Source organism: Fulmarus glacialis, unplaced genomic scaffold (genome assembly GCF_000690835.1).
Source record: "Fulmarus glacialis isolate BGI_N327 unplaced genomic scaffold, ASM69083v1 scaffold11285, whole genome shotgun sequence".
NCBI lineage: Eukaryota > Metazoa > Chordata > Aves > Procellariiformes > Procellariidae > Fulmarus > Fulmarus glacialis.
Genome location: NW_009212375.1, coordinates 70,522 through 98,253, shown reverse-complemented (window position 1 = coordinate 98,253; position 27,732 = coordinate 70,522). Strand labels below are relative to the sequence as shown.

The 27,732-nt window shown below is 38.6% G+C and overlaps 1 protein-coding gene across 1 annotated transcript in view; it reads right to left on the bottom strand.

Annotated features, from left to right (window-relative positions):
• Positions 1-27,732, bottom strand: part of MAP3K5 (mitogen-activated protein kinase kinase kinase 5) — a 75,443-nt gene that overhangs the window by 8,805 nt on the left and 38,906 nt on the right. The window contains exons 12-25 of the mRNA XM_009577865.1: positions 26,518-26,567; positions 21,352-21,447; positions 19,903-19,984; positions 17,822-17,955; positions 13,320-13,447; positions 12,362-12,498; positions 11,618-11,723; positions 10,499-10,656; positions 9,839-10,016; positions 9,028-9,048; positions 7,741-7,918; positions 7,472-7,640; positions 4,306-4,491; positions 461-566 (exon numbers count right to left, since the gene is read on the bottom strand). Coding sequence (XP_009576160.1) covers positions 461-566; positions 4,306-4,491; positions 7,472-7,640; positions 7,741-7,918; positions 9,028-9,048; positions 9,839-10,016; positions 10,499-10,656; positions 11,618-11,723; positions 12,362-12,498; positions 13,320-13,447; positions 17,822-17,955; positions 19,903-19,984; positions 21,352-21,447; positions 26,518-26,567 — 1,729 coding nt within the window. The remainder of the gene's footprint in view (positions 1-460; positions 567-4,305; positions 4,492-7,471; positions 7,641-7,740; positions 7,919-9,027; positions 9,049-9,838; positions 10,017-10,498; positions 10,657-11,617; positions 11,724-12,361; positions 12,499-13,319; positions 13,448-17,821; positions 17,956-19,902; positions 19,985-21,351; positions 21,448-26,517; positions 26,568-27,732) is intronic.

The window sequence follows — 27,732 nt, the reverse complement described above, 5'->3', positions numbered from 1 at the left end:
GGGGGGGGGGCATGTTGTTGGTTTTTGTTTTGTTTTGTTTTTTGCTTTAGACAGCTTCTGACCAGAAGCCAGAGAGACTTTTGAGTGCTCCAAAAAGCACATTATTGATCTGCTCTTTGTAAAACACCTTCCAAAAATCGGCATGTGCTGGCAAGTGGTCTGTCCTTTGGATTTCAAGAGGCAGCATTGTGCTCCTCAAAAAAATTAGGCCCCAGAGCACCTTAGCCTACTACAGCTCACTGTGTTGCAGAATTGTTTAGATGACCCATCCTAGAAAGGTGCTTTCCAAAATAACTTGGACAATACACTGATTAGTTTTTGAGTTGCAAAACAGACAGTGGACAGGAAAAAGGCCACTGCTGGTTTCAAAACCTTAAGTGAAGCATCATAATCACAGCTCTAAAGCACGTTTAAAGAGATCAACCAATAAATATTTGCTGAGTATTAAGAAATGACTCACCTGGGACCAGAATAGTGATAGCAGTCTGCACAGCTTTTCTGATTATGCTATCCAATGCAAACATCCAATGTGGCTTGATGTTATGATTTCGGAGGACTTTATTGACCTAGCAACAGAGAAGTCAGTTCAGATATTATATCCCCCACAACTTAAAACTGTAATATATGGCGGCATTATATGATACTGTATTCAAAGCCGGTGATTAAAACTATTCCATGTTGTCATTAAACGAAGAAAATAGCAACGTTGCCAACTTTCACCATTTTATTACAAGTCATGCAATATTTTGTATTTTTTAATCAAGTACTAGGTCCTGTGTTAGGTGATTTTTGATGACTGCAATACTGAAGTTTATTGAACTTTCATGGGTGTGGAGAGAAACTTAAAAAGAATGCGAGCAAGGCCAATACTAAGGATTATATTATGAAAGACTTATAACTTAAGCTAATTAATCATTTTTTTTTTTTGGCATCATTTTCACTGCTTGCTCTGAGCAATACTTATCTATTTTAAAGTACAATTGTAGGAAATATCAAAGAACTAATGTAATGCTGCTCCTTCTTGATTCAGAAAATAGTTAATTAACCTTAGTTTAAATAGTCAGGGGACTTTCATTTGTATGCTGTGCCATTTTCTCTTTCCTTCCACTTTTTACTTCGTACAATGAGATAGTTTTCTACACTGGGTTGCTCCTAATTCCCTACAGGCCTGCTTTCAAACCGCTTTTAGCCATACTCTATGGATGCTTCATGCTACTTGCAAGAATGTCTCTACCCTGGGAGAACTGTTTTCCAACTCCCAAATGACAGAGAAGAAGCAGGTGGGGTGGTAGTGCTACAACGAAACACCTAGCCACTGTAAGTGGCAATAGCACAAAACAAACTGGGTGCTGTTTTCCAGGCACGGAAGCAGTCCAAAGCAACAGACTCTGCAGAAGTAGAACTCGAGAAATTGCAGGAAGATACAAACGTAACTGTAATTTTAGAAAATTATGAAGTTACTCAAAGCCTTATAAAAAAAGTAGCAACTACTGCTTACTAAAAAATGTGGCAAGAAGATACTTCACTCAGGTCTTCCTAAAAAAGGGATTAGTTTAATTCTCTCACATTATGATAACCTCCTTGTAAAAAGTGACTGAAGTTACACAAATGATGCCTTCAGAAGATATGTAAGAGTTGTTAAATGTTATTAATCATGTTATTATCACTGCCCCAAAGCAACAGTATTCAGTAATGCAGTAATTTATGTAGGTATCTGTACTGGGTTTGGCTGGGATGGAGTTAATTTTCTTCACAGCAGCCAACACAGTGCTATGTTTCAGACTGGTGACTAAAACAGCTTTGATAACACACCTATGTTTTAGCTATTGCTGATCAGTGCTTACACAGCGTCGAGGCCTTCTCTGTTTCTTACGCTGCCCCACCAGTGAGTAGGCTGGGGGTGGACTAAAGGCTGGATGGGGACACAGCCAGGACAGCCGACTTGAATTGACTGAAGAGATATTCCCTTCCATACAATATCATGCTCAGCTATAAAGACAGGGGGGTAGTCTTTCCAAAGAAGCTGTTGCTCAGGGACTGGCTGGGCATTAGTCTATTGGTGGTGAGTGATTGCTTTTGCATCACTTGTGGGGTTTGGGGTTTTTTTGTTTGGGGTTTTTTTTTTTTTGGGGGTGGGTATGTGGGGGGTTTTTTATTGTTGTTGGTTTTGGTTTTTTTTTCTTTTCCCCCCTTCACTTTAACAGTCTTCATCTTGACCCACAAATCTCACTTTTTGCCCTTCTGATTCCCTCCCCCATCCCACTGGGAGGGAGGAAACGAACAACTGGGTAGGGGCTTTCCTGTACCTGCCAGCCAGGGTCAACCCACCACAGTACCTATGTCTCCTCAGTTCTGTTGCCAATGACCACGAGATGGCACTTGGACACCGTGTTGGACTTGGAGAGCTGGCAGCAGTGCCAGGGGAGCCTGCCCTGTGCCTGACACCTGGGCAGCAGTTGCCTAAGGGCCCCAAAGGCTTGCCCATGGCCCTCAGAGGCAGCACAACTCCTGATTGCAAGCACTTTGCACCTTCCCGTACTGACTCCTACCAAGACATTAACATGTGTTTAGCTAAGTGCAGCCTATTTAACTACTGAAGAAGCACGATGTAGCTTTGTCAAGAACACAACAATTCACAGTAATGTGATTTAGCTATTTAGATTACAGCACAAAACTACTTTTTCTTGGTTGCTCCAATAAGGATATTGTGATTATTAAACCTTGTTACCTGAGATTACCTTATTAAGTCCCGAGAACAAGGGAACTACTTTCCCTCACTTTTAGCAATATCCCAGTCTCTGCAGTATCTGAGATTTGATACTGATCTGGATTTCAGTGTTCTACTATAGAAACCTAATGTATGTCCAAAAAAAATTAAGACTGGGCACATATAAAGCAAAGTTTTTCTTTGAACTTTCTGTGGGTTACCTTAGTTAAATAATAGAGAGATAGTAATCAAAGAGGCATTTATCAATTAAAACCCAGCAACTTATAATGATGAAGTTAACAGAAGAGGGTAAAATTTTTATTGAAAAGAACATGACTCAGGCAATTACCAATGAACAACTGATGCCCAGCAACATCTCCATCAGAAAACCAACCCAGATATTTGTACCTTTCCCCCCTCATTTTTTTTCTTGACCTTGTATGTTTGGGTTTTTTTCTTCCAAGTGTCAAAACAGTAGTAGTATGAGGCTAAGTAGAATAGAAAGCTGAAGTGTACTCAAAGTGAAGACTCAAGAAGAAAACTTTCATTTGTGGAAACCTCTCTTTTACAGATTCATTTCACATAGTAGGTTTTTTTTTTTCGTAAACAGCATCTAGTTTTTGTCAGGGTAGTCTATGCAACAAACAGTTTACACGCTACGCAATCCTTCCTGACAGCTCTTTTACTTGTCAGAGTGCCCCAGGTTTAAATGCTAATAGAATCATCCACCTCAAATGCCTACTTGGATTGTCATTTCATTTTTACTACATGACTTCAGTCTGGACAAGTGATGCCCAGGACAGCTGTACCCTCCCATGTTGGTTATTCATCTTAATCATTAAGCCTAATTGCTTGTGAACTAACATTTAAATACATAGCTTAAGAAGAAAAAACATTTGCTTTTGGTAAAGTAGCTATTTAAAGGGTATCCATGTGTGTGTTTGGTTGGTCGCTGTAGGAAATCATGTATTTTGCATTAATTATTGACAGAAAAGTAATCTGTTTTTCTTCCTTCTTATCCTGATTATAAATTGAAACAAAAATATCTAGTTTGGCAGAAATCTGCTGCTAACTAAAAATACTAGAATAAGAACTCAATACAGTATTATAAGGTAGACAGACTACTATTGGGTGTATAGAGTGGTTTAATGTATTAGTTTATAAGAGAAGTCAAGTTCAAGAGATCTGCATTTATGTAGGATAAGCCTGACATTCAGTGTTGGTCTTATTTGCCAGAAAACCTTCCAAAATAAGATTTTTTTAAAAAGGCTTTCCTGCTTTAGTATTATGACATAATGTTTACACAACTATGCTGAACCTTCTAGATCTTTAATCAGCAAAATCTCAACAGTTGTGTCCTGCCAAAGGATCACATGGCAACCCAACCAAGTCATGGCTGTGGGCCAAAGGATCACATGGCAACCCAACCAAGTCACAGCTGTGGGCTGGGTTTTTGTTACTACAGGTTCAAAGCCCTCAAATATTATTGTTTCGGTAACTCTGGATGGAAGTTAATGAAGTTCTGTTTGCTTCTGGCTTCTAGCTTTTTTTTTGGGCAGTTTTGGTGCACAAAGTTCTTAGTAAAAATGACAACTTACAGCATCTTGAAAACCAAACAGCACGAGCTGCACTTGACTGATACCATGGCTGTCAAAGTCCAACTCCAGTTTCAGTTTTGAAAGAGTGGTTGCGATGATTTTACGATCAGTGGACCGTACAAATTCTCTGAGGCTGGAAACAAGCGTCGTGATATGCTCCCATTTTAACTTGGGTTCTTCATCTCCCTGGTAGAAGAGAGAGGAAAAGAAATAGTTTTGATAGCCATCTTTTGAAACGTACTTTAGCCAATAACGTCAGTTGGCAATACGGATTTTCAGAAACTCTACTGCTACGGTTAAGGGAAAGGTGCAGCTGCAGGTCAGATAATGGTGGCAGCGTAACTACAGCAGCACAGAGTTCTACCACTGAGCTCGCTCCTAGTGCAAATTACTTAACGAGCAAGTAGCTGACTTCGGTTTGTATCAGTTGCTGAAGTACATGTGCACACTCAGTCTGTATGTCTCATTGTACAGGAGTGAAAAGATATGAATAAATATACTGTGCACTGAATACTACAAATTACTCTTAATTGCAAACAAACACGTACTTTGCAGTGCCTCTAATTTCAGAGTGCCTCTGAGAGACAACATGCAAACTCTCACAGTAGCATTTAAAAGAAGGGATTAGTCAAAATTACGTAAAAGGCTCAGAAAGAGATTAGTTCTTTCCTACATAATTTCCCTTGATATGGAACTTTTACACTTACTTATTCTTAGAGCAGGTCTACAAATCTGTCACCTTTCTATTATGAATATTCATATGCCTATTTTTAAAAGCTTTCGTGTTTTTGCATGAGCTATCAAAGGAGCAAAAAGCTCAAAAGCATTCATCAGAATAACCAGCATAAATAACTAGGAAGTAGAGGACTGTATTTACTCTCTAAAGTAAAGTTATGCCAGCTGAATACAAATGTCAATTCCAAATCTTAAAATTAAGCCAGAGATAGAAAACCATACTACTTGTTCAACACGAAGTATTAGGTGCTTATTCTGAAGGAAGTTAAATAATTATTTATATAGACTAAAGGTATCTAACATTGATTTCCGTAACAGAAGGACGTACGGTGTTTGGTTCTGTTGTATTTGCCAGTTTTACGCCATGAAAGTTACAGCTGGCCAGATATCAAGAACTCTGTTTGCCAGTAACATTGAGGTTTTAACTATAGTTAATTAATTCTAATCAGGATGAAACAAAGCTAATTTGATTATCTGAGAGAGAGAGAGAGAAACTGAAAAAAAATTAAAAAGCTCTAGAGCAGTCAAACATTCCACTGACTAAAGCACCCATCTCTGAGATAAAAGATCCTAGCCTCTGATCCTGATCTGCTTTGATTTGGAGAATTCACCTGACGATTGGCTATACTCACTCTGTCCTGCAGTAGCTGATCTCCTTTTCGTGTAAACAATTAAAAAGCCATTAGGGAAGATAGGTGGACACACAGCATACTGTAGTCCTGGACTAGAAGATCCAAGTCCATCAAGGCATGCTGGGGACAAGGCAACCAGTATGGCTCCTTAATAAGGAACAGTGACCTACTTTGGAAGGGTCATTCTCCTCTCCCAGCCCCCACACCCAATGACTTTGCTGAAGCTGTTCTTATGAAAAGTTTTTGCAAAGGGAAAAGCACTATCAAAGCCTAAATCCTGATGAGGCCTAACAAGCAAATCAGGCTTCCATCTACTGGTAACTTGCATTTAAGTAGGACGTAACAAGAAGCCAACTCAACTTCCCCTTAACTGCAGTTACTACCACTTTCTGGTGGTTTGAGTAAGTTTCCTGCCTTTGACCAGTGTCCCTCTCTCAAAGGAGAGAACGGTGTTTGGGAGTCAGAGTTCTGGCATCCTCTTGAAGGGCAGATAGTCCCATGCACATATGCTTTGAACTCTTTGGCTCTACAACTCCTTGTCTCTGCTCGTATCTTGGGCTGTTCCAGCCCCAGCTGAGGAAGGCGTGAAACACCAAGCACCCTCTCTGCATCTTGTGATTGAGTTTCAGCCTCTCACAATTACTGATTATTCCTTTCATACGCATGCTAACAACTGTGTCTGTTATAGCAACACTCTAGCAAAGCACAGATCACTGGCATCTCTCTTACTGCCTGCTATTTTAATATTTTCTATAGTTACTAGGACAACTGTGGGTTCCTCCCTCCCCCACCAAGAGTTAGAAGCTCTTTTTATTGGTATGGTGGCAATTTCCAATTACATAAACTGTAGTACATGCATAAGAATCATACTGGCTTGCATCAGTTTCTAAACAGTACTATCTTTAGAAGATGAGTTGTCACATTTTATACAAATACGTTTTAGACCAGCAATACTTAACCTTGAGAATGAAGTGAGTCAACTAACTACTAAACACACACATTACAAACAAGAACAAAAAATCATGTCATCCAATTACGGTGTTGCAACATTTAGCAGCGTGGTCATGACCTGTAATTTATTCAGTGTCATCCTGAACTGATACATCATCATGAATCATCCCCACAAAGGAGCGCCAAAAGGTAATTCTGCAATTATTTTGTTGTTTGCTGTAGCTCCCACTGTTACTCCATCTTCCCTCCCCTCCATATGTGCTTCCAACTGCTGTGAGGAATAGCTGCAATTTATTTTCTGCCTAGCCCCCTCTTTCCCCTTTTATGGCTGTTGGCTAGAAGGCAGTGGTGTACTAGTCAGTCCCATTTTTTCTACGCAATAACCCAACATAAGGCCAGAGCAGGCCAAAAGACCTAAACCTCTCCCCGTCAAACCAGTCAGCCAGAAGAGAGAACTCTAAAAGGGTGGCAAAGCAATCACCTCCTGGGGATGATCTGTCTTACATGAGTTGACCTGACAGCCTCAGTTAGTCCCATTTGAAACTCACTGGCAAAATATAATGAAAACATGTTTTTCGTTGTCTGCCAGCACTAATATCCAGATATAAATATAGTATTTACAAACAATACAAGAGGCATATGTAATGCAGCATAAACAATTTTAAAGCCTATTTTTAATAGCCCCAATAAAACAATAAACAGTGAAAGCTTACATGATGTATGCTTTCTAGTTTAATCAAACTTTATTTTTTAATTGCTTTACTATGTGTAATTTCAAAAGTTCCAGGTAATTGCAGATAAGTCTTCAAACTGTATGAAATTTTTGCTGCCTTCTGAAATTAGTTTACCTGAGCCAAAGCTTCCATCAAGTTCCTCACCACCTTCTCTTGGTCCTCTGTTAATATCCTGTGAAGGGTGGCTCTCCTTTCACTATCCTTCTTCAGCATGAAAAACCCAGAATCTTTCTCTTCAGGTGAAGGAGGTGCACTGTGATCCTCAAAATTTTCATCTGGGATGCTGAATGAAAGACAATAAGTGAAAAGAAACTTTATAAAAACCACCCCAATGCACACATTCCTAATCTACTGCGTAACATAAGTGCCAGATAGCTCTTTACCTCAGAAAAAGGGACCGGATTCCTTTCCCATCTTTTTCTCCACAGGATTTGGCTCTTGTTTTGAAAGAGAATGGATCAATTTTTAGTTCTGTATCAGGTGAGACAGAACCATATTCACTGCTGCTACTTGTATCTTCCACCAGAACAGGGACAGGTAAGGATATACTCCGAAGATACTCTATTCGTATAGGAATATTCAAAAATTAGAATTTAATCGTGCCATCACAGTTCTGAAGTGAAAAGGTTATTCTTTCAGAGGAAACAGAAAGACTCCAGTCTTCTCCTACACCAATATAAAATATTAAAACAAAATCGACAAAAAACTCCTAACGCTTATTCTTCTGGAATAGAGTTATCTTTCAGTTACATTTTTATTCAAAAGCTTTCTGAGACATGGAAATGCTGGGCTCTTTGCAAGTTCACTTACAGAACTTCACCACTGGAATGAACGTGCATCTCATATCATCAGTACACACCTTCAGCAGTAGTAAAGTGTTTCTACAGGGTAAGGCATCCAAGCACCTTCCAAGATCTTAATTTTGTGTTTGTATATAAATACGTATTTATATATATATACACAATACATGTAAGTATATATACTATAAGACATATAAGATACATTTCTTTATCAGATTGTTTTGTACAAGCTTAATTAGTTCTTAGTCTTTGATTAATAATAAACATACATGTTAAGTCAGAACTTTTGTTTTTAAATCCAGAGCACACATTACTGCTGCAAGAAACTATTCATACCTATTTCACATCTGCACATTTCAAAATGTACTTTGATAGCAACTCAGCGTGAAGATAACTATGCGTTTGTTCGGTTCCACACCCCTCCCCCCCGTTCATTTCCTGAAAGAGATAACTATCCTGTACCCAGGCCTGACAAGGGGTCTCAAATGCATTCTGCTTTTTCCAATTATAGAATTCAGCCTAATAAAAATCCATGTTGTCTTTCTCCACAAACCTTGGCCCTATTGCTACTATAAAACAGCCATTTGGTTTCCTGTTCAGATTTCCACTAATGGCCCTATAACAACAACGCAGCTCTTCAAGCCTGTATTACCCACCTGCCTAGACAATTAAGCTGTAGTCTGGTAGGATTACAAACAGTAGTTTAAATTTGCACAATGAATTAGAGGTTCCTAACAGAGAAAGGTCACTTATGTTCATAATCGTGCCCACTTCTCTTTGCAGCATTTCAGTGACAAATTATACCAGAATAAGTGATAACGATAGTATCTACACAGTTATGTTTTAATAGAGAAGTATATTAAAACTCACCATTTGTGTTAGCTGAAAGAACTGTGGGAGAAAAGCAAAGAAAAAAGAAAGTTAAATGTGCTGAAATTAACTGAGAAAATATGCATATTCTAAAGGATAACTCTCTTCCCATTTTTATAAACTATCTGGACTCTCCTGTGTGCAATCTTTAAAAGTGTAATTTATTGCGATTTAAAGTTAATTTTAACCTGGGGGGGTGGCAACTACGTTAAATGTCATCTCCTTTACCTGGTATTTTTACTTCTTTTAGGTATCATGCTAAAAATACACAGAAGGTATTTTCATATGTATATATGCACGCACATAGAATATGTCATTCATATTCTCAAAACTCCTTTGTTACTTTCCATAATTTAGAACACTACAGGAAATGAGTACATGAAACAAAAATAATGCAGTGCATGCACATTTGCTATGGGACAGATTCTTTTGCTCATGTAGAAAACTCCCCTGAGGCTCAATAACATGTTCTAACCTTACACAACTTACAAAGTGTACTTTACGCAAACATTCTTTGAATGAAAACGTGTGCAAATTTAAAAAAAAAAACCCACAAAAGCTGCACAAAACCATAAACAGACTTTTAGAAACCTTATTAGAAATATTTTATATAAATCACCTCTGTGACAACATGTAACAGAATTCTGCTACAATAGCGTTTCTGCAGCAAGCTGCTAGAACAGAAGGTTACAGCTGAATGTTCACCTGGGATGGAGATCTGCTGTGTTCATCTTAAAGACTAAATCAGCAGTTTCAGGAAACAGTACCATCAACAAAAGAAAAATTCCAGATTGAGTTTAGCAACACTTACCTGAGAGCTTTGATGAGGACTTCCTTTTTTTGCTTGAAACCTTCAAGAATTCATCTATAAGTAGCTCATGAGCAAAAGCTCGTTTATCAGGATCTGGTTCAAAGCAACGCAATATGAAAGCCTTGGCTTCTGAAGACATGGATTCAGGAATCTCTGGGTGTATTTTAAACATTCCCACCTGAGACAAATAAAGGGAGAAACAATGAACGACACTGTTCTTTTCCCAAATACTAAATAGCATCAAAAAAGTGTTTAGATAATACAAGTAGTATATTGTTCTCAAGTTTTGATATTATCTTTCTGTAACTAGCTTATTAATTCAAAGAAAAAAACCCACAGCTATTACAAACCGTATAAGCAATTACATTAAAACCCCCACAATAGCAAGTACAGGCTCTTGCAAAGCAGAAAACTGCTTTTTTTTTTTTTTTTTAAAAACACCCAGGCTGCTGAATAGCTGCTATTGCTCCATTGCTCTCTTCAAAACTACACAGCACTCCCACTCAGTTGAATCAGCTCATTCTTCTTAACATCCTCACTAACCAAGCATTTCCTTTATTTTCTTTTCCTGCAATCTCTAATTCCAGCTTCTCCAAAACAGTCATAAGACTTCCTGTGTTTACAAATACTGGTCTGAGTTGTACAAGGAAGATGTCTGACCTTGAACATAGCTGCTTGTGGTTCTCCCAGTTCATAAAACGGGGGCTTCCCTGTAGCCATCTCAATGATTGTGCATCCCAAAGACCAGATGTCTGCAGCCTTCCCATAGCCACGTGGCCCTTTGTCTATGATTTCTGGTGCCATATACTGAAGGGTACCTGTTTAAAACATACTCATTTTTTTACTTAGGTGCACTAATGATGCAAATAGATAGCTAAAGGACAAGAGGAACAAAAATCACTGAGGAGTGAGCAATATTGGGAGAGTTAAAAAAAAGGTTACTCAAAATTCAAACACTTCCATATGCATTCTACATAAAACTTAAAATATTATTCAAAATATTACTTGTGCTAAAAGCATCTGATATCATCTACTAATCTGATGGGATTGTTTTTCAAAGTCAAGGTTCCAATGAGCTTTGGATCAGACATAATTTTCATATACTGTATTATAGATTAAGATTAAAATAAGGAAGATCACTCTGAATTGAATCCAGAGAGGAAAAGGAAGTGAAACCTGAAATCTGAACCTAGAACAGCAGGTGATACGAACACTTTTTCTGAAGTAGGGGAATCAACCTGACACCTCATTCTGCATTCTGTTCCATTTAGAGCAGAAATGGAAGAGCAGAGGATGGAATTAAAATAACAGTCACTTCTCATTTTGCATAATTATTTAATGCAGTGCCACTGCATGATTTAACATCCAAATCAAATTATCAAGCAGAATGAGGATCAAGTTAATGACAGGCTCTGTACATAAGCAATTCTGGAGATGAAGCCAGGATGTCCAAGCCAGTCATGAAAGAAAAAAAAGTTAGCCTCCGATCAGCAAGATGAAAAAGCCACGTGCACGGAAGAGACAGACTCAAATACAACATAGGAAAGACCCAGCTCTTCTGTTGTAGAGGACTTTCACGTCTCAAGTGGAACTTCCGAAACAGCATTCTCTTTGAACAGTGCATACAAGTACAGTGTATAGCTTAAGATTAGGTATACAAAAAGTTATTCTTGCAGCAACCTTTTACATTGATTTGAAGTCAATGAAAGTTCAGCTGCTGTGGATTCTGACCCTACATGCACAGTTCAAATGAGGAAAGAGTTTCCTCTGGGAACATACCAGTGAAAGTTTCAGTACACGGGTTGATTCCTGCAAGTCTCTTTGAAGTTCCAAAGTCCGAAATCTTTAACACTCCACTGTACGTGTTGATAAGCACGTTATCACCCTGAGGAACAGAACATTCAGAGCAATTATTTTTCTCTGCTGACTCCTCATCTAAGACTTCTTGCATAGCCTTTTTCTACAATGCATTCTTTAGTAACAATTACTTCCTAAAGCTCTTAAGAGGGGAGATGAAAGAGGAATCAATAGTGTTCCTGCCTTATGTAATCCCATTATCAGAAACTTCATCTCAAAGAGAACTACTACAGGAATACTATGGGAATTCAATTAAAGAACACTAAGAGAGGGGAAAAGGCTTTTTTTTTTTTTGAAAGGGAATTTTTTCATCTGCAATGTCCTTGCAAAAGAACCTGCTAATATCCTATCCACAATCTTCTTCACTTCTAATAAGCTTTTATGAAAGTTCGATCATCTCATTGAAAACAGAAATAAAAATATCCACTTTATCACCTCTTAAGTGGCTATATGGCAATTCTTCTAAAATGAAAAAAAAAAAACCCACCCATATTTTGTTGGTGCAAATTCAAATCAACAATGGTTCACTTACCTAACCCACAGTTCAGAATAGCAGAGAGGGTATGTGACAAGAACTTTAGGGAAAAAAGTTTTTAAGTTACACGACAAATAAATGGTTATGCAGTTACATAACACTATCAGGCTTAATTCTCTGCAAATTCTTACCTTTATGTCTCGATGCACTATTTGATTATCATGGAGGTATTTTAATCCTTCAAGAATCTGCTTGGTGTAAAAGCCAATTGTCTGCTCATTATTTTTTAATGGTCCCCATTTTGATCGTAGAAGAGCAGAAAGGCTGCCTATAATTTTGGAGAGCAAAAAAGTGAGAGTAAAAATCTAATTAAATTCTGTCTTCTCCCCCAAACAAAAAAAAAAACCCAACAACAAACATCAATCCCAAACCAAGTGTAGGCACCTCTTCTATAATCAAAGGCCCCTCCAGGTGAATGTTTACTTGCATCATCACCAGCCTGAGTAATTAAAAAGAGAGTCTCAGTATCTCCACTGGCCTCAGCTGCAGCAGAGAAGCGTCTGCTTCCTCAAGCAGGCCGATCAGAACCTATTTAATCAATGTGCTCACCTCTCCTATGCCTGGAGAGAAGTTGCCCCAGGGGAACGTTGTAAAAGAGTGAAAAAGGGTGGATGTGCACATGCATGTCTTTGTACACACACCAACTCCCACAGTTTCTCGAAAAGCTAAGCTCAAGAAGAGGGATTTTCATTGCGTCTGGCTGCTGAGAGTTCTTTGGTCTCGAACAGAAGCAACAATCATCAATCGCCTTTCTCTTGTGTTAGGTACCTGAGGAGGGCTCAGCCATCTGAGACTAGCTAGTCTTTCCAGTATGATGATCACAGATCATCTCTGATCTGTAGGTAAAAGGAGCTCACCTGCCACAGCAATGATCGGAGCTGTATCACTAGCACATCCTATCTAAATATGGAATGAGAGGACTCAAGCACTTTGAAGATGCAGTTTTCCCCATTAATTTAGGAAAGAGATATTTAAGAATGTTACATTTGCATGAAATATATCTTGTTGCAGTACTAAAGGTTTTTATACTTATAAAATGTTAAAAACACAAACCAACCCACCACAAAACCAGCCTCCCACACAACTTACCACCTGGCACCTGTTCCATGAATATCTTAATGAAGCCATTCTCACTAAGAGAACCTAAATACTGGACAATGTTCTTATGTTTGAGATGCTTATGCAAAGCTATTTCTTCATGCAGAGGTTGGGAGTACCTGGAAAGAAAAGCAGCAGTTTATTCAATATTGACCTCCGGGAAGAGTGTCTTGCATTTACTGTACCAGCTGAAGTTCTATTTTAGGTCTCATGAAACAACGTTTACACTGAAAATGACTGTGTGTTAGATGCATTTAACAACAGTGGTTGTGACCACCACATACTACAAAATTATGTATTCACATATAAATACACATAACATATATAAAATATATATAATGTTGTGTATACATACACACACAAAATGTTACAAATGTACACAGATAGACTGAGCAAAACAAAATTTGTGGAAAATGAACTCCTCTCCAGCCACTGGAAGAGAATAAACTTGGGCAAGCGGTTGGATTCAGACTAGTGCCAAAGTGAACTAGTAAACCATAAAGTTAGTGTATAATTAAAATCACCTCATTAATGAAAACAAATCACCATTTACATTTTAATTAATTAAAGTAGGAGTCTTATCTGAAAGCAAGAGTGGATAGCTATCAGAGTTAGAAAACAGGAATCATTTCATGGGGAGATATTCAGAAGAACGGATCAAAACAATTTCGTCAAATGTAATTTAGTCCAAGGTAAAATATTTTTCAGAGATGTAAGCTTTCCAGCAGTCTTCTTGCCAAGAAGGTTTCTGGAGTCTGGATCCTTCTCCAGCGTGGAGCACCACCAGAGCTCAGCAGCTGATGTGCTCCCTGCGCCAGCCGTAACGCTCTTCTTCCAACCACGGGCGAGTTGGAAGCAGGTCAGCTGCCAGATTCTGTGTATTGTCTGGCAAAACGCAGACAAATGCTGAGAGTCTGGTGGCTATTTTCACTAAAGCACTAACATCTGCAGTCAGACTTTTGGGGTAGCTGGAATAGATGAAGGACACAGACCTCCTTCTGTCAGTCCAGATGCAAGAAGGAGCTGCAGAGTCTTGAGCAAGTGGGAGACATATTCAGATGCTTACGTTGAGGAAGTACTAAACATAACTGCAAACTCAACCTTGCAGCTACTTGCCACCAAAAGGAGTAGTTTTACTGCCACCTTCACCTTCAGCAGGTTGCTCTCAGCATAGACTTCACATCAACACTGGTACATTCTCATCCCTTAATGAACTGGCAGAAAGCTTGCATTTTATTTATTTATTGGGAGGAGGGGTAGCTTCCTGCTGCCTCAAGTCCAGGAGTTAGCTCTCCCTAGAGCCAGGAATGCAACTGAAGTTGTTAGGAGAAAAGTACCTGTGAGCTCCACTCCCTTTTGGGGCAGGCAGTTATCAGCTCACCCTAACAGCATCAAGCTACAAGTGGAGGCTGAACTCTTTAAAAAGTGGAAGGAAAAGGAGGGAAAAAAAAAACCACCAAAAAAAAGGTGGGCATCTGAAAACCCTTCTGGAAAACAACTGTTGCAGAAAACAAGGAAAGTATTTGGTTAATGAAGAGTGTGATTATGCAACTCTAAGACTATTCACTAAAAACTAATTTGAGTTTTGGTTTGCCTCTTCACACATAACTATGAAGATTCTGACTACCCTATTAGTCATTCAGAAACGCAAAATCATCAGAGAGTATATTCCTGAGTTCTATTAATATTCATTGAGATATTCATTCAGAGCAGCAACAGCAAGACCATTATAACTCTCCCCCCTGCACTTTTAAACTGCACAGTTGAGCCTTGAGCAACTGAAATAATTTAGCAAATAAAATAAAGCCATAAGAAAATTGTCCAGTGGGATGAAGCATTTATTGTTTTAGAATGTAGTCATTAGGAGACTTTAAATGGTACAAAGAAAGAAAAATTCTAACTCCTAGAAAGCTAGATCTTATTGTCTACTAACATGATTTTACTTTAACTTGGAAAGTTGATACAGCCACTGGTACTATTTTGTAGTACTGGAAATGCATTTGAGAGCAACAGCATGGGAGGAATGTTTCCTTTTCTTTCAGAATGTATCTCCGTAGTCTAACATTTCCTGACAATTAAGTAAATTATTCAGTAGCTTATATTTAACATATAGCAGTGTCGAAGACTCACTGCTTTTTGCACAGAAATCACTGCATTTCTGGCCATGCTCTGACTCAGAACTTAACTATTTCTTATGAATCCAAACGATGGTCATTTTTACTTTGAAAATGATAAGAATTAACTTCAGAGATTAATCCTTTTCTTTCTATAGATTTCTTTCAAAGTGCTAAAAGATCAGGTCATAATTAATCAGAAATTAATTAATAATTTTTTCTTACTTCTCCATTAAAAGAATAATACTTGAAATTTGTCCTGGAAGCCTGTAAATATTTTTGAAAGCCCAGATGAAAGACTAGCAGCTTCTTAATAATCTCTTTTCCAGTATGCTTTGCACATTGAACCTGAAACCTTTTCCATTGAAAATTCTTTTAAAGATGTGTATTGGAGAAGAAAAATCTGGATTTTCCCCCCCCCCCCCTTTAAAGTAGTTACTGCTCTATTGAGGCTATCTTTCTATTAACCACAGTTGTTACAAACAACAAATTTCTTCTTAGCACAAAGCTTGCAACTCTATTTTGAGTCAAGAAATTGTTTTACGTAATGAAGCCATACTTTCTGAGAAATTATAACACACCTTGAAGTTAAATTTACAATGACAATATAGAGGATGGAAGGACTCCCCTTTCCATCATTTAAGTTCTAGTATCTTTAAAATATTATGAGTTTGAAAAAATTGTTAGACCACACAAATATCCATATTGAACAGCCAATATATACGAATTCAAAAAGATTTAGAAGGATTCATTTTTTTTAAACATCAAAGAACAACTAAGTGAGGACAGAATAACCAAGGAAGGCCCACAAGAGACACCATCCCAGGTGGCATTACTGACCTTCACAGTCTGCAAATTACACAAAGAGAACTTTATAAGAATTATCACACAGTGTCCTGCCAAATCTAGGCTCCAATGCAATTTAATGCTGGATAGGTTGTAGAGAATAATGTTCCTTTTCCACAAACAGTGGTTTTACCCCCAGGGACATATATTCTAGATAAAAGTGAGAAGAATAACAGCCACTGTGGTGGGTTAAAATAACCTCTTGTATTTATTGTTTTGAACACCAGCACACTCTTTAAGACGACTGATATGTAGGGACGGGTACAACCAGCTTCCTTCCTGATATTAGTTGTAGATTGAACAACTGCACAAACAAGGATACAGGTATTTCCTCCTACAGAGGAAATGCAGCATGCCAAAATATGGGAAATCCTGCCAAAGGACAAGCTATCCATTAGAACATAGTAGTAAACCAAAAAAGCCAAATGGGCAAAAGACGACAAGAAACTTGGAAATACGGATTCCATTCCCGACTGAAATGATGGCCAAAAATTCTCCAGTTGGTACTCTCGATATTTTACCTACATTCATTTATGCTGCTACCAAGCAGTGTCTGTCTTTATGAGAAGAGCTTCCTTCATAAAAATTGTTTCTTTAACCATTGGGAAAGGAGGGATTTATCCTTCTGTAACCAACCATGGCAGTAACTTTATTTCCTACTTTTCACAGCTTTCCTGAACATAAGCCTGAGTTAGTGTCTTTCACAATATTTTACAGTCTGTCTGAGAGACGCTTTAAAGATCCAGGCACTCAAGTCACCTGTTAAGCAGCAGCTTGTACAACACTTGACTACAAAAACCAAAGGCGAATGTAGAATTTAAGAATAATTCGACAGTTTAATACAGTCAGATTCATTTGAAAAATCTTATCTTTAGGTTTGCTATCACTTTTATCACAACATCTGTGGAAATCTATGTATTCAAAATAGGATACACTGCAAGCCTCCAGATATACAAGTACTAAGGACATCAAGTGTCTGGTCTTTACATGGCAACCTTTATAAATGAGAGAAGGCAACACATATATAAAGAGACTCTGCATTAAAAAAAGTGGACAAAAAGAACATCCCACATGATTTATTCTAATGTTAAGGGGCTTCATAATAAATGATGCAAAAAACAGGAAAGGAAAATGTCTTCATCAACAATTCAGGCTCAGAATTTTAAAGGACTCCGCAAATCATGACTTTCAATAGTTCTTTTATAAGGAGGTGCCTGAGCATGTCTAAGTAGGGCTTATCACTAGGTGTTTGAGAGATTCTGTACTTCAGCAATATTTATTTCGGAAAGAAAAAGTATTATAAACTACTAGTACCAAAACCAGTAAACATCTAAATTCTCAGTTGTGATCATGATCTACTCTGCAACTTGGAAACGTCTAGTTACAAAAATAGGGAACACCATTATATACACAGACAGGTAATTTATTGGCAGCTTTGTAGAAGAGGTACTCCGTAATCAGCAAACTGGTTGATCATGTTACTGATGAAATTATGTAATGCACAAAATTTGGAATCAGCCACAGTTACTATACCTGCTGTCTCTCTCTGGGATTTCTTTAATAGCAATTCTGACTTGATTGCTCAAATCTCGTCCTGCATACACAATGCCGTAAGTTCCTTTCCCCAGAATGACTCGCTCGCCATTTTCATCATATTCATAATCATACTGCAAAGCAAACAACAACATGAAATGAAACAGAGGGATAAGATTTATTCCATCTGACGCTGTGCTCATAATTAAGGCATCCAGGACACTAGTTGCCTTCTGCAGACTATGGAGAAGGAAAGAAAAACACTTCAAGAAGACAATTCGGATACCATGCAGACACGTCTGTATTTCTCCACTGACTGTACAGGAAGCACTGGCTTCTAAGGTAGCCATTTCAAGTAGGTGCATAAAGCTAAGCTAGCCTTTACCTGTTCTGTGGAGTTACACTTGCATGTCTTACTGAACAACATCCACAATTCTGCTGGCAGGTGCTGTAAAAACAAGAGAAGACGACAGAGGGCACTCTGCGCCAAACTGAGCACTTCGGCTCCCACACAGACATCGAAAGTAAGGCAGGATACACTTAATTTGTTCCAGATGCTCTCCTGACCTGACCACATCTTCCAAAACCAGCACAGCCTCAATTTTGCCAGTGCCAGGTCAGCCAATGGAGGTTAGTCACGACTGCAGTCTATTAAGCACAGTTTCGGCTGAATTTGAATTTCAAAGAGTTTAAGGCCAGTCCAGAAACAGTCATTAGATAAGATTATCTGATCTGTCCTCTTGTGTAACACTGACATGTAATTTCACATGCTCACTCCCATGCTAAGCCCAGTAGCTCATGCCTAGATAAAGTATTTTTTCTTTTCCTCCCAATAAAGACTGCTATCTTTTCAATAAAAGAGAGACTCGACTACTTCTTTTAGTACTTTGTTTCAACAATTAATTACTCTCATGGTGAAGTCATGCCTCTTAATTCAAACTTCTTTGGTGTCACTGTATTTCATTTTGTTTTTCTTCAATAGATTAAAGAGACCATTAGCACATAGTAATTTTCCCTGTAAAAATACTTACCCACTGTAATCAAGTCACCCACTGCTTTTCTTTTTGCTAAAATAAACAAATTAGGCACCCTAAGCTTCTCATTATAGGGTATTTTTCTATCCCACAAGTCACCCTAGTGGTTTCTGTTTGTCCCATCGCGGATTTCAGATGTATTATAAAATGCCAACATCAAAACTGGGACAGAGGGCTGTACTCATTATCCAGTACTGACTCTCTCAGTCAGTTCTGGATGTCTCTAGAGCTTCGGGACACCAGATTTTCATGTGATGGGACATGGGCTTAGGTATTCTATCCTGTTCGCTGCCACCTAAAAAGAAGCCTAAACACCCTAAGTACTGCATGGCACCCAATGGCCCTGTACTCACTTTTCAACTATGCGTATGTTCAGATAGAAACCCAAGGTGAGAATACAGTGTGTAATGACATACCCAGGCAAGCTATAACTTAGCTAACGCGTGGTAGCAGAAGTAGGCCATCCTAAGCTTCAGTGTGAGTTAGTGGGTTGAGGGTATAAACAGACTCCTGGCAGCACCAACATCATCATCCGATTTGAGTCTGCTGTTCATTGCCGTGCTTGCCTACAGATGGTAACCAGCAAGGACAAGCTTTCCCCTACTACAATTATATCCTTACTTGTTGTGCAGACGACCTGCCAATAATTAAGTGTACATGATTCTAGTGATGCATGCAACAGACAACAAACAGTCTTTAAAATTTAAACAGATGCTAATGCTGCCTGAGTATGATTACACTCTGAAGTAAGTGTTACAAGAGTCACTCTGTAATAAGCCACAACTGGAGAATTCCAGAGTTGAGTACCTTCTCAAGCAAGTATGCTAACTGAAATACGAGCGATTTAGCTATGATGGTTATAAAAACTACATGAGAACCACTAAAAAGAATCATTAATTTATAAACAGTAGAGGATAAAATTTTGTAAACAGTAACTTGTCTAACTTCTTCCAGAGAAGGGATGAGTAATTTACTCCCTTCAGTGAAACGCTATATGAGAAGCCCAAAAACCTTAATATGTTGGGAGGGAAAAAAAAGTAAAAATACCTCTAGAGAGTCTCCATCACACTCCCCTTCCTCTGTAGTCTTCCCTATTTCTTCAGTAATACTATTCACCATGTCAAAAAACCTGTTGGGGGCGGGGGGGAGAAAAGCAAACCAAATACACACTTTAGACAGTATTGGGACAAAGAGAACACTCCTCTTGAAAGTAATGAATGAACCAAAATAGGACTTAAGTGTAGTAAGTATAAACTCAGTGTAAAAGTTTGTTGGCAAAAAGAAAAAAAAAAATTTTGTTTATATGGAGAATTAACAGTCAAAATCTATAGTTTTCCTACTTCTTTTACGTACTCCTTTTATACGTGCAAGACATCTATGATGTCTGAAATTATTAATGGAATTCATATTTCAAAATCCACATAACAGGTGAAATTCTCATCCTATACCACTGTTTCTTTATGTCCAATGAAAGCAGTGAAGCATCATGAGAAGTGCCTAGAAGTCTTGTCTACATTTGGCAGAGTTTTTGAAGTGCAGGAAGTTTATCGTCAAGTTTTTGATTGAATGAAAAGGGGGTCTATTTTACAACTTCCCATTTAAAAAAAATACATTACTACATATGACTTCTCCCCATTGAAAGAATGCAAGTACAAATACCGTGTCATGCTAAGGTATTGCTTACTCATCTTAGAAGTGCTCAGATACGAACGGGCATAAACACAGTAGAAGAACCTATCTGAACTAGAATGGATGAGAGGACAAGCTAGGGATTGAGCTGGGAGGTGGCCGCAGCCATTAATATGGAGTACCGCTGTGATTTTTGGTAAAATTGCAGTCTTTTTTAGCACAAAGAGACATGAAATTTCCTCTGGGAATGCCTTCTGGATCAATTCAAAACCACAGCCCTCAAGCTTATGGAGCAGAATCAGAGCTTAGAGAATCTGAGACACCCCTAATTTTATGCAACGAACCCTTGCCAAGTTTCCTGTGGGGATACTGGTTCAATCTTACTTATGTAAACATGATACTAATGTAAAGGAAATCAAGTGTGCTTCTTCGTAATCATAAATAAAATTTTAGTTACAGTAAAAGAGAAATCTTGACCAGACGTCATTGTTACCTGAAACATTCCTACTGCACAAAGTCCCTTTCAAGTTTAGGATGCTTTGATGGATCGGGGGCAACAACACTTGTAGTAAACTTTAATATGGTAAGTATTCAAAAAAATAATCCCACAAAGTGTGTTAAAAAAAAATTAAATTTGTAATCATATTTGTTTCTAATGCTTGTCTGAGCTTGCACTTTGACCCTTCAAACCTCATACATCTCCAGGCTACTGCAGTATTAAGCTTTCGCATGAAAGATGGTCATCACTGGAGATGCTCAGATAAACGTTCACCATTAGTTCTGAAACAGTCAGTCCCTGTTGTGCATGCAGACACCATCTACCCCATCACAGGCCGATTTTTTTCTGAAATAACAGCAGTGACACACCTTCTGCAATGAAGTTCTGTGCAGAAATAGATTTGAAAGTCATCTGAGTTGTGCAGCACGTATAAGAAACAGCACCGTTCTTCAAACTTCGAAATGCTGAAAGAACAGCCAAGCAGAACATGTTATTGGAAAGATGCATTTGGACTTATACCGGCTATGTCACACCATACAGATCAACCCATTTAATATGGGAAAGCACCAGATTAAACCTAAGAAGCCATAGTTTTTCCTTATTGTAAAATTACACTCTTGTATCCTCCAAAGTTCACATTCTGCTGTTTGCTATCATTCAGCTTGCCCCCTGGTCCACACATTGCCCGAGAGAGTAGGAGCAAAGAAGTTAATGAGATTATTTCCATTGACCTGAGTCATTTTTGTCTTCAGCGCACTTAGGTAAGGCCCTTAATTTCCACTCCTGCAGCCAGGATGAAACATCCTTTCAGGATCACATTAGAAAGCTGGACTTTGAACTCAAATCATGAGTTCTTCCTGCTTTAGAAATCAGTCACAGCTCAATCCTGAATACAAAAATTTCTGATCGGTTCCCTGCGAATTGGTACGTTGATAGGATTTTGGAAAAATATTTTAAAATTAAGTCAGCATCAAAAAATGACACGAATGACTTTACCACCCCTGCCCACCCACACCTTTCTTCAGTTTTGGTGTTACCTGCTATAACAGGAGAACAAAGGGAATGAAAAAGTATGTATGCTATTTCTTATGGATGCATAGTTGTTTCAACAGAAGAGCAGAAGAGGTGCAAACTCTGGGACAGTTGTCTGTCTTCTACCCCAATTAGGCTGCAGCTCTTGCAAAGATACTAATTCACCAGAACTGTTTTATGTGCATGTCATTACTGTGCTCCTTATAGGAAATATTAAACATTATTTGAAATAGCTTTTTCTGTAACTTTGTCACATGTTGAGTGCCAGGTGTCAAGCTCATGCAGTATAATTGATTGTTGCTATATTAGAAAAGGAAAAAAAAAGAAGGCTAGAGGTGTTACAAGGGAATATAATACAGTATTTGAGAAACCAAGACAAATTAAGCCTCCTTAGTAACATTCTTAAGATACTGGACAAAACCCACAGCCCTAGTGAAATCAATCTATTTTAGCTGGATGAAGATAGCCATCATGTCTTTAATTAATTTATAGCACAATAAAGTAGAATGGTATTCTATGTTGTGCCAAAGGATTGATGATCTGATTAACAAAACAGTTTTTCTTTAAATATCAGGAAATACTTGTAATTTTCAACCTTTAATAGGTGTCTAAGGTTGTCTGATCCTTGCTTCCTTTTATGATTCCTCTATTGTAGAGCCCTGTAACTTCTGATAAACAAATGGCTCTTTAGACAAGCTGGGGAGCCTGCCTTTCATAAAGGTACTAATAAAGCGAGATTCATTATAAGAATATTTGTCTTTGGGTGTGGCGAGTCATTTATTTTTACATTAGGAAAAATTCACAAGTGCTAAGTAAGGTACACATCTGGGAAGACAGTCACTGTCCCCAGGTTATAAACTAACATTTAATTCAAGTTTTTCAAGCATATAGGTAAACTCTCCAGATATGGAGTAACTGATAGTAACAGAATTACTCATTCATTTCAAGTTCCATGTGAGTTTAAACATTTTACTGATTAAACTGTCAGTTTAAACCTGACGTGCACAGAAGCCACTGACTAACACAGCAGTGAATAAAAAGGTAAGAATGTGGAGTGTACACAGAGGGCAGGCAAATTCATAAATATTTAAGGCCTTTAAGTGAGTGTTTACATTGCTTATATGTTGCCTTCCTCCCTGAAAAAAAAGTTGTTAAAGTGAAAAAAGGAAGACTAAAAACTACCAAGTTATAAAAAGAGACAGGATAATTTGCTCGGGAAATGCCTCATTCTGACAGTTCCTGAGCACACACAGTACCCACCGACTTCTACAACAGCAGAATTGGGGCTGAATTTGCAAAACTCCAAAGACAAACAGGGAAGCACGGTGCAGCGTGGCCTTGTGCCCAGCTCGTGTGTGTCCAGAACTCCCCTTAGTCAATGAGAAATACTGCAAATGCTGTAACTACTGCTTACCAATACTTCCAGATGAAGCAGCAGATAAAACACTTGAGCACTGGCAGCAACCACAGAAAAGCAGCTCTGTGGAACTTTCGTCTGTTCTCTAGAAGTGTAGCAGTACAGACACCTCCTATCATAATTAAGCAGCCTAATGAGATGCCAAGCTCCAAGAACTTGGGATGGAAGACGAACATCCTTGTCATCAATTCTTAAGCTACGAGGAAAACTGGATGCAGATCTGAATCCAACTTTTTCACTGTTTCTAACACTACGTTCATCAGCATGACCTCTGAGGCGCTCTCCCACGGAAACAACACAAGCAGCAGTTATTTCTCAATCCAGGGCTTGTCCCGAACACTGAGAAAAAGCCAACTTGTAGTCTAGCAACTTCAGTCTGCTACTTTATTTATTCCTTTTAAATGGAAAAATAAAGATGGTATCTTTTTGCTCATACGATGTCTGCTCTGCAGAACACTAGGGACTTTTCTGGATAACCTAAGATGCAAAGCACCTTGGGGTAGCAGCCATGTTCCAAAAGCTCTGATGAAGCTTTTAAGATTAACAGTACTTTTTGGCCTGATTCAATAATAAACATTTCTGTTTAAGTCGTCAAGAAGGCATATGACAAAAGCAGAGTTATTTACATCGGCACACAAACTGCTAATCAATGAGTTTGTTAAGCTAAACCCAAATACTATGACTCCCTGCATAGGGAGTGTGATTTAGCACTGTGCTGCTCAGAGCGCTCTATATACTTTCCAAGTCCCTTTGCAATTCTTGAGAGCTGAACTCTATTACTCATGAAAATAAGACGTTGATTACACCGGCCGATACACAGCACACAGAAGAAGTGAGCCCTCAGTCACTTCCTTGAAGTATTTACCAAAAACATCAGCTATTTCAATGCTATATGTCTCTTCAGACCTGCTGTCTCCTTAGGTAACGCAGTAAATGTTTATGGAGGCCTTTGTTGAAAAAGCCACCAAGATGTACAAAGACCTGCCTTGTACATTAAGGCTGCACCTCTAAAGCTGGCTCTTACTGCTCTAGAAAGGCTGAGAATCCTCACAAAGCTGGGAACTCCCCCTTCCTAGACTGCTTCAAAGGAGCCAAAAACAGCCTGGATACAAAAATAGATTAGAAGCAGGCCTGGGTCTGAAGGCTGTCCCACTCCAAAGAATACCTGCCTTCATAAAACTAGGAAAAAACCATGAAAAACACTGAAAAATTAAGTGATCAGAAACTTGCATATATTTGGAAGAAAGAAAAGAAAAAGAGAAAAAGGCTTATTCAGTTTTATACTTGCATAAGATAAAGATTTCCCCCTGCAGCTCCTCGTGGAGGCAGCCAGAGAGTTTTCTAAGAATTCACAGCGACTCTTGGCTCGCTGTAAAGTCTTCCAAGTTCTTTTGGACATCTGTCCAGATGAACAGATTGGAAATTTAATTGACAAATTAAACAGCAATTGACAGTTTAAACAACAAATGCAGGAGGGTACACCAGAAACGGTACTGACCATACCATGGTTTAATAAGGCGAAGGAAAAAAAAAAGGGAGGGGGACACAATAAATAAATACTTTTTTTTTCTTTTTTTTAGAAGCACACAAAAACATACTGTAACCAAAACTCAAACCGTACTGAACTAAGCGTATCATTGCAATTTTTGCCTAAAATAAGCTGAATCCCACAGGATTGAATTTCTGTGCCTATTGATAGTTCAGTTTTTTTAAGTTACTTTTTGGAAGGAAAAAGAGTCATCCATCTGTGCAAAAATGTACTGCAGACATAGCAACAGTTTTGTGTGTATGGAACAGTTATTATTAGAACAGAGCAATGACTATTTAAAAAAAAAAAGTAAGATTTCTGGACTTGCTTTTTTTTTTTAATTACACTAAAAGCAAACACCAAAGTGGAAAGTTGCAGGATGCCAAAGTATAGATAAATCCTCAAAAAAAAAGAGATTAAGATGAAGAATTGATCTGAAGAGGTCACAGCAGTGGTAGAACACTACTTTCTATCAGAAGATACAAATTGCAAGGCTGGACCCTGCCAAATCAGATGCACTACATTCAACCTGGGCTAGCGGAGCAGACCCACCAGCTCAGATTCAGCTGTCCTCTACTGACAATAGGGCACACAATCCGGACTAAATCCCTCTCCAGTAAAGAATTCTTCCTAGAAGTCGTCTCCCTAGTAGACAGAAAACATTTTGCTGAAATCAAGCACATAGATGGCAAAGCATCCTCCTTTGTCATTATCTCACGGGCCCCATCCCAAAGAGGGAAGTGTGCTGAAGAAAAAAAGGTGGCCTTGAACATCTAACATCGTTCTCTTCTAATCCAGTCAAGCCAGTCTCGCACGTGTCATTCCTGATCCTATGATTTATTAATCCATGTTAACCTACTCCACATGAATCTTCGGGACGTTTGGGGTTGTTGCTTTTTTTGTTTTGTTTTGTTTTCTTCCTTCTTCTTCTATTGACTCCCTTTTCTCTTCTCTCAAACAACCTTCATGTTTTCACTTTGTGGTCTAACCACCACTCTGCGTTGACAGACTCCTCTCCTTATGGGCCTTCTCTGAAACAGTTTTGCTGCCATACCCATAAACAGACACAGAAACAAAAACAACCCCAAAAGTACACTCTCACACTAAAACCCAACACCAGGTAAGCAATAAGGATACTGCAAGACACCCTGATCTTATCAGTTTCTCGTCTCCTTCCGCTCTGCATCCACATGTTACTCCCTGGCTTACTCATTCTGTGTGCCAACCAGCTCCTGGCTGTGACACGAAACATTGGCAGTGATATTAATTCAATCTTAATTAGCATAAAGTAACTACCAACTTTTAGAAAATATTAGGTTTTTTTAGTTAATGGGCTATGTTTGCTAATTTTTACATAATGAACCCTGCAAGCAGTCATTTCTGAATCCGGAACAAGAGTCCTGGGGCTTCACTTAGAGCAGGGCACCTCTGAAAGTACCTGCAATGCTCTGCTCCAATTCTGTGTCTGTTACTCCACCAAGGTCCACAGCAGCAGCTTAATACAATACTCATTCAATTACTCTTTTCATTTCAAAACATGAAAGGGAAAAAACTTACCTTACTCCCCTGATAGAAGCAGCACTGAAGTTCCACTCGTGGATACCTTTCTGTAACACGCAGAAGAAAATAAATAAATAAAACATTCCTTTTTACGAATGAAGTGCCAGTAGGCATATCTTCTAGATACGGAACTCAAGAGATGGAAAGAGAAACACTTGAATTTTAACGGCCTATTACTGTTTAATTACTGCCCTGAAGTTATTCTTCAGGGCATTTTTTTCTTCCCACCCAAAACCAAAGGGACAGGAGTTCTAGATAGAAGTTTTGGGTTGCTTGTTTCTTCACTGTTTGGTCTGCAAACATACAAACATACTATTTTACAAAGTATGCAAAAGAGCAGATCGGAAGGGCTGTCAGCATAGCCTGGTCTGGGTGCTGAACTTGGGGTCACACGCGACCCTCTGGGAAGTGGGGGGAAAAAATTCCACCTGCGAGAACAAGAGCCTGCTCTGCATGCTCAGTGCCCCAGCGTGCGGGAAGACCAGGCGGAGAGAGCTACAAGCAGGAAGTCTGACGCTGGAGAGCAAAGTGGGAAATTCTTGGAAAGTAGAAGGAATTGCCCAGGGAAGGAGCAAATCTGAAGGCCAAGTGTCCAAAGAAAGAGAAAGGAGACTATTTCCCTAAGAATCCAGAAGAGAGCAGCAAGAGTGTACCAAAACGCCTAAGAGCTGCTGGAGTAATAAACAAGGCTGGAAGAAAGAAGCCACCCTATGAAAACACAACGGGCCAGGCCTCACTTATTTTCAGATCTTTAAAATTTACATCCGTCACATTCAGCAAAACTGAGTCCTCTCTGTAGACAGTCATACTGCTCTATGTTTATATTCTAATAAAAACTTTACTGTAGGAAACAGAAGCCTTTTGTATCTTCTCATGAAAACATTCTCCTTTCAGGAAAAGGTGGGACTACACCATCTCAAAGTCCTAGCAACCTTGGGATCCCACCACAATGAGCAACACACATGAAGAAACTGCTTTCTAGAGCTGAATTTCATTTGCCATTTTAGTGACCTGAGCAATTAAAAGGCACAGAGACATTTCTTACCGAAAGGTAATTTATAGCATAAGGGCTTAATGTCAAACACAAACATAATCAAATGTATTCCAAAAGAAGACATGAAAATGTGTAGCTTACAAAACATTTCATGAATAGTGAAATATACAGAAGTCAGAACAGATACACTGCCAAAATAGTTGCACAATGTCCAGCAA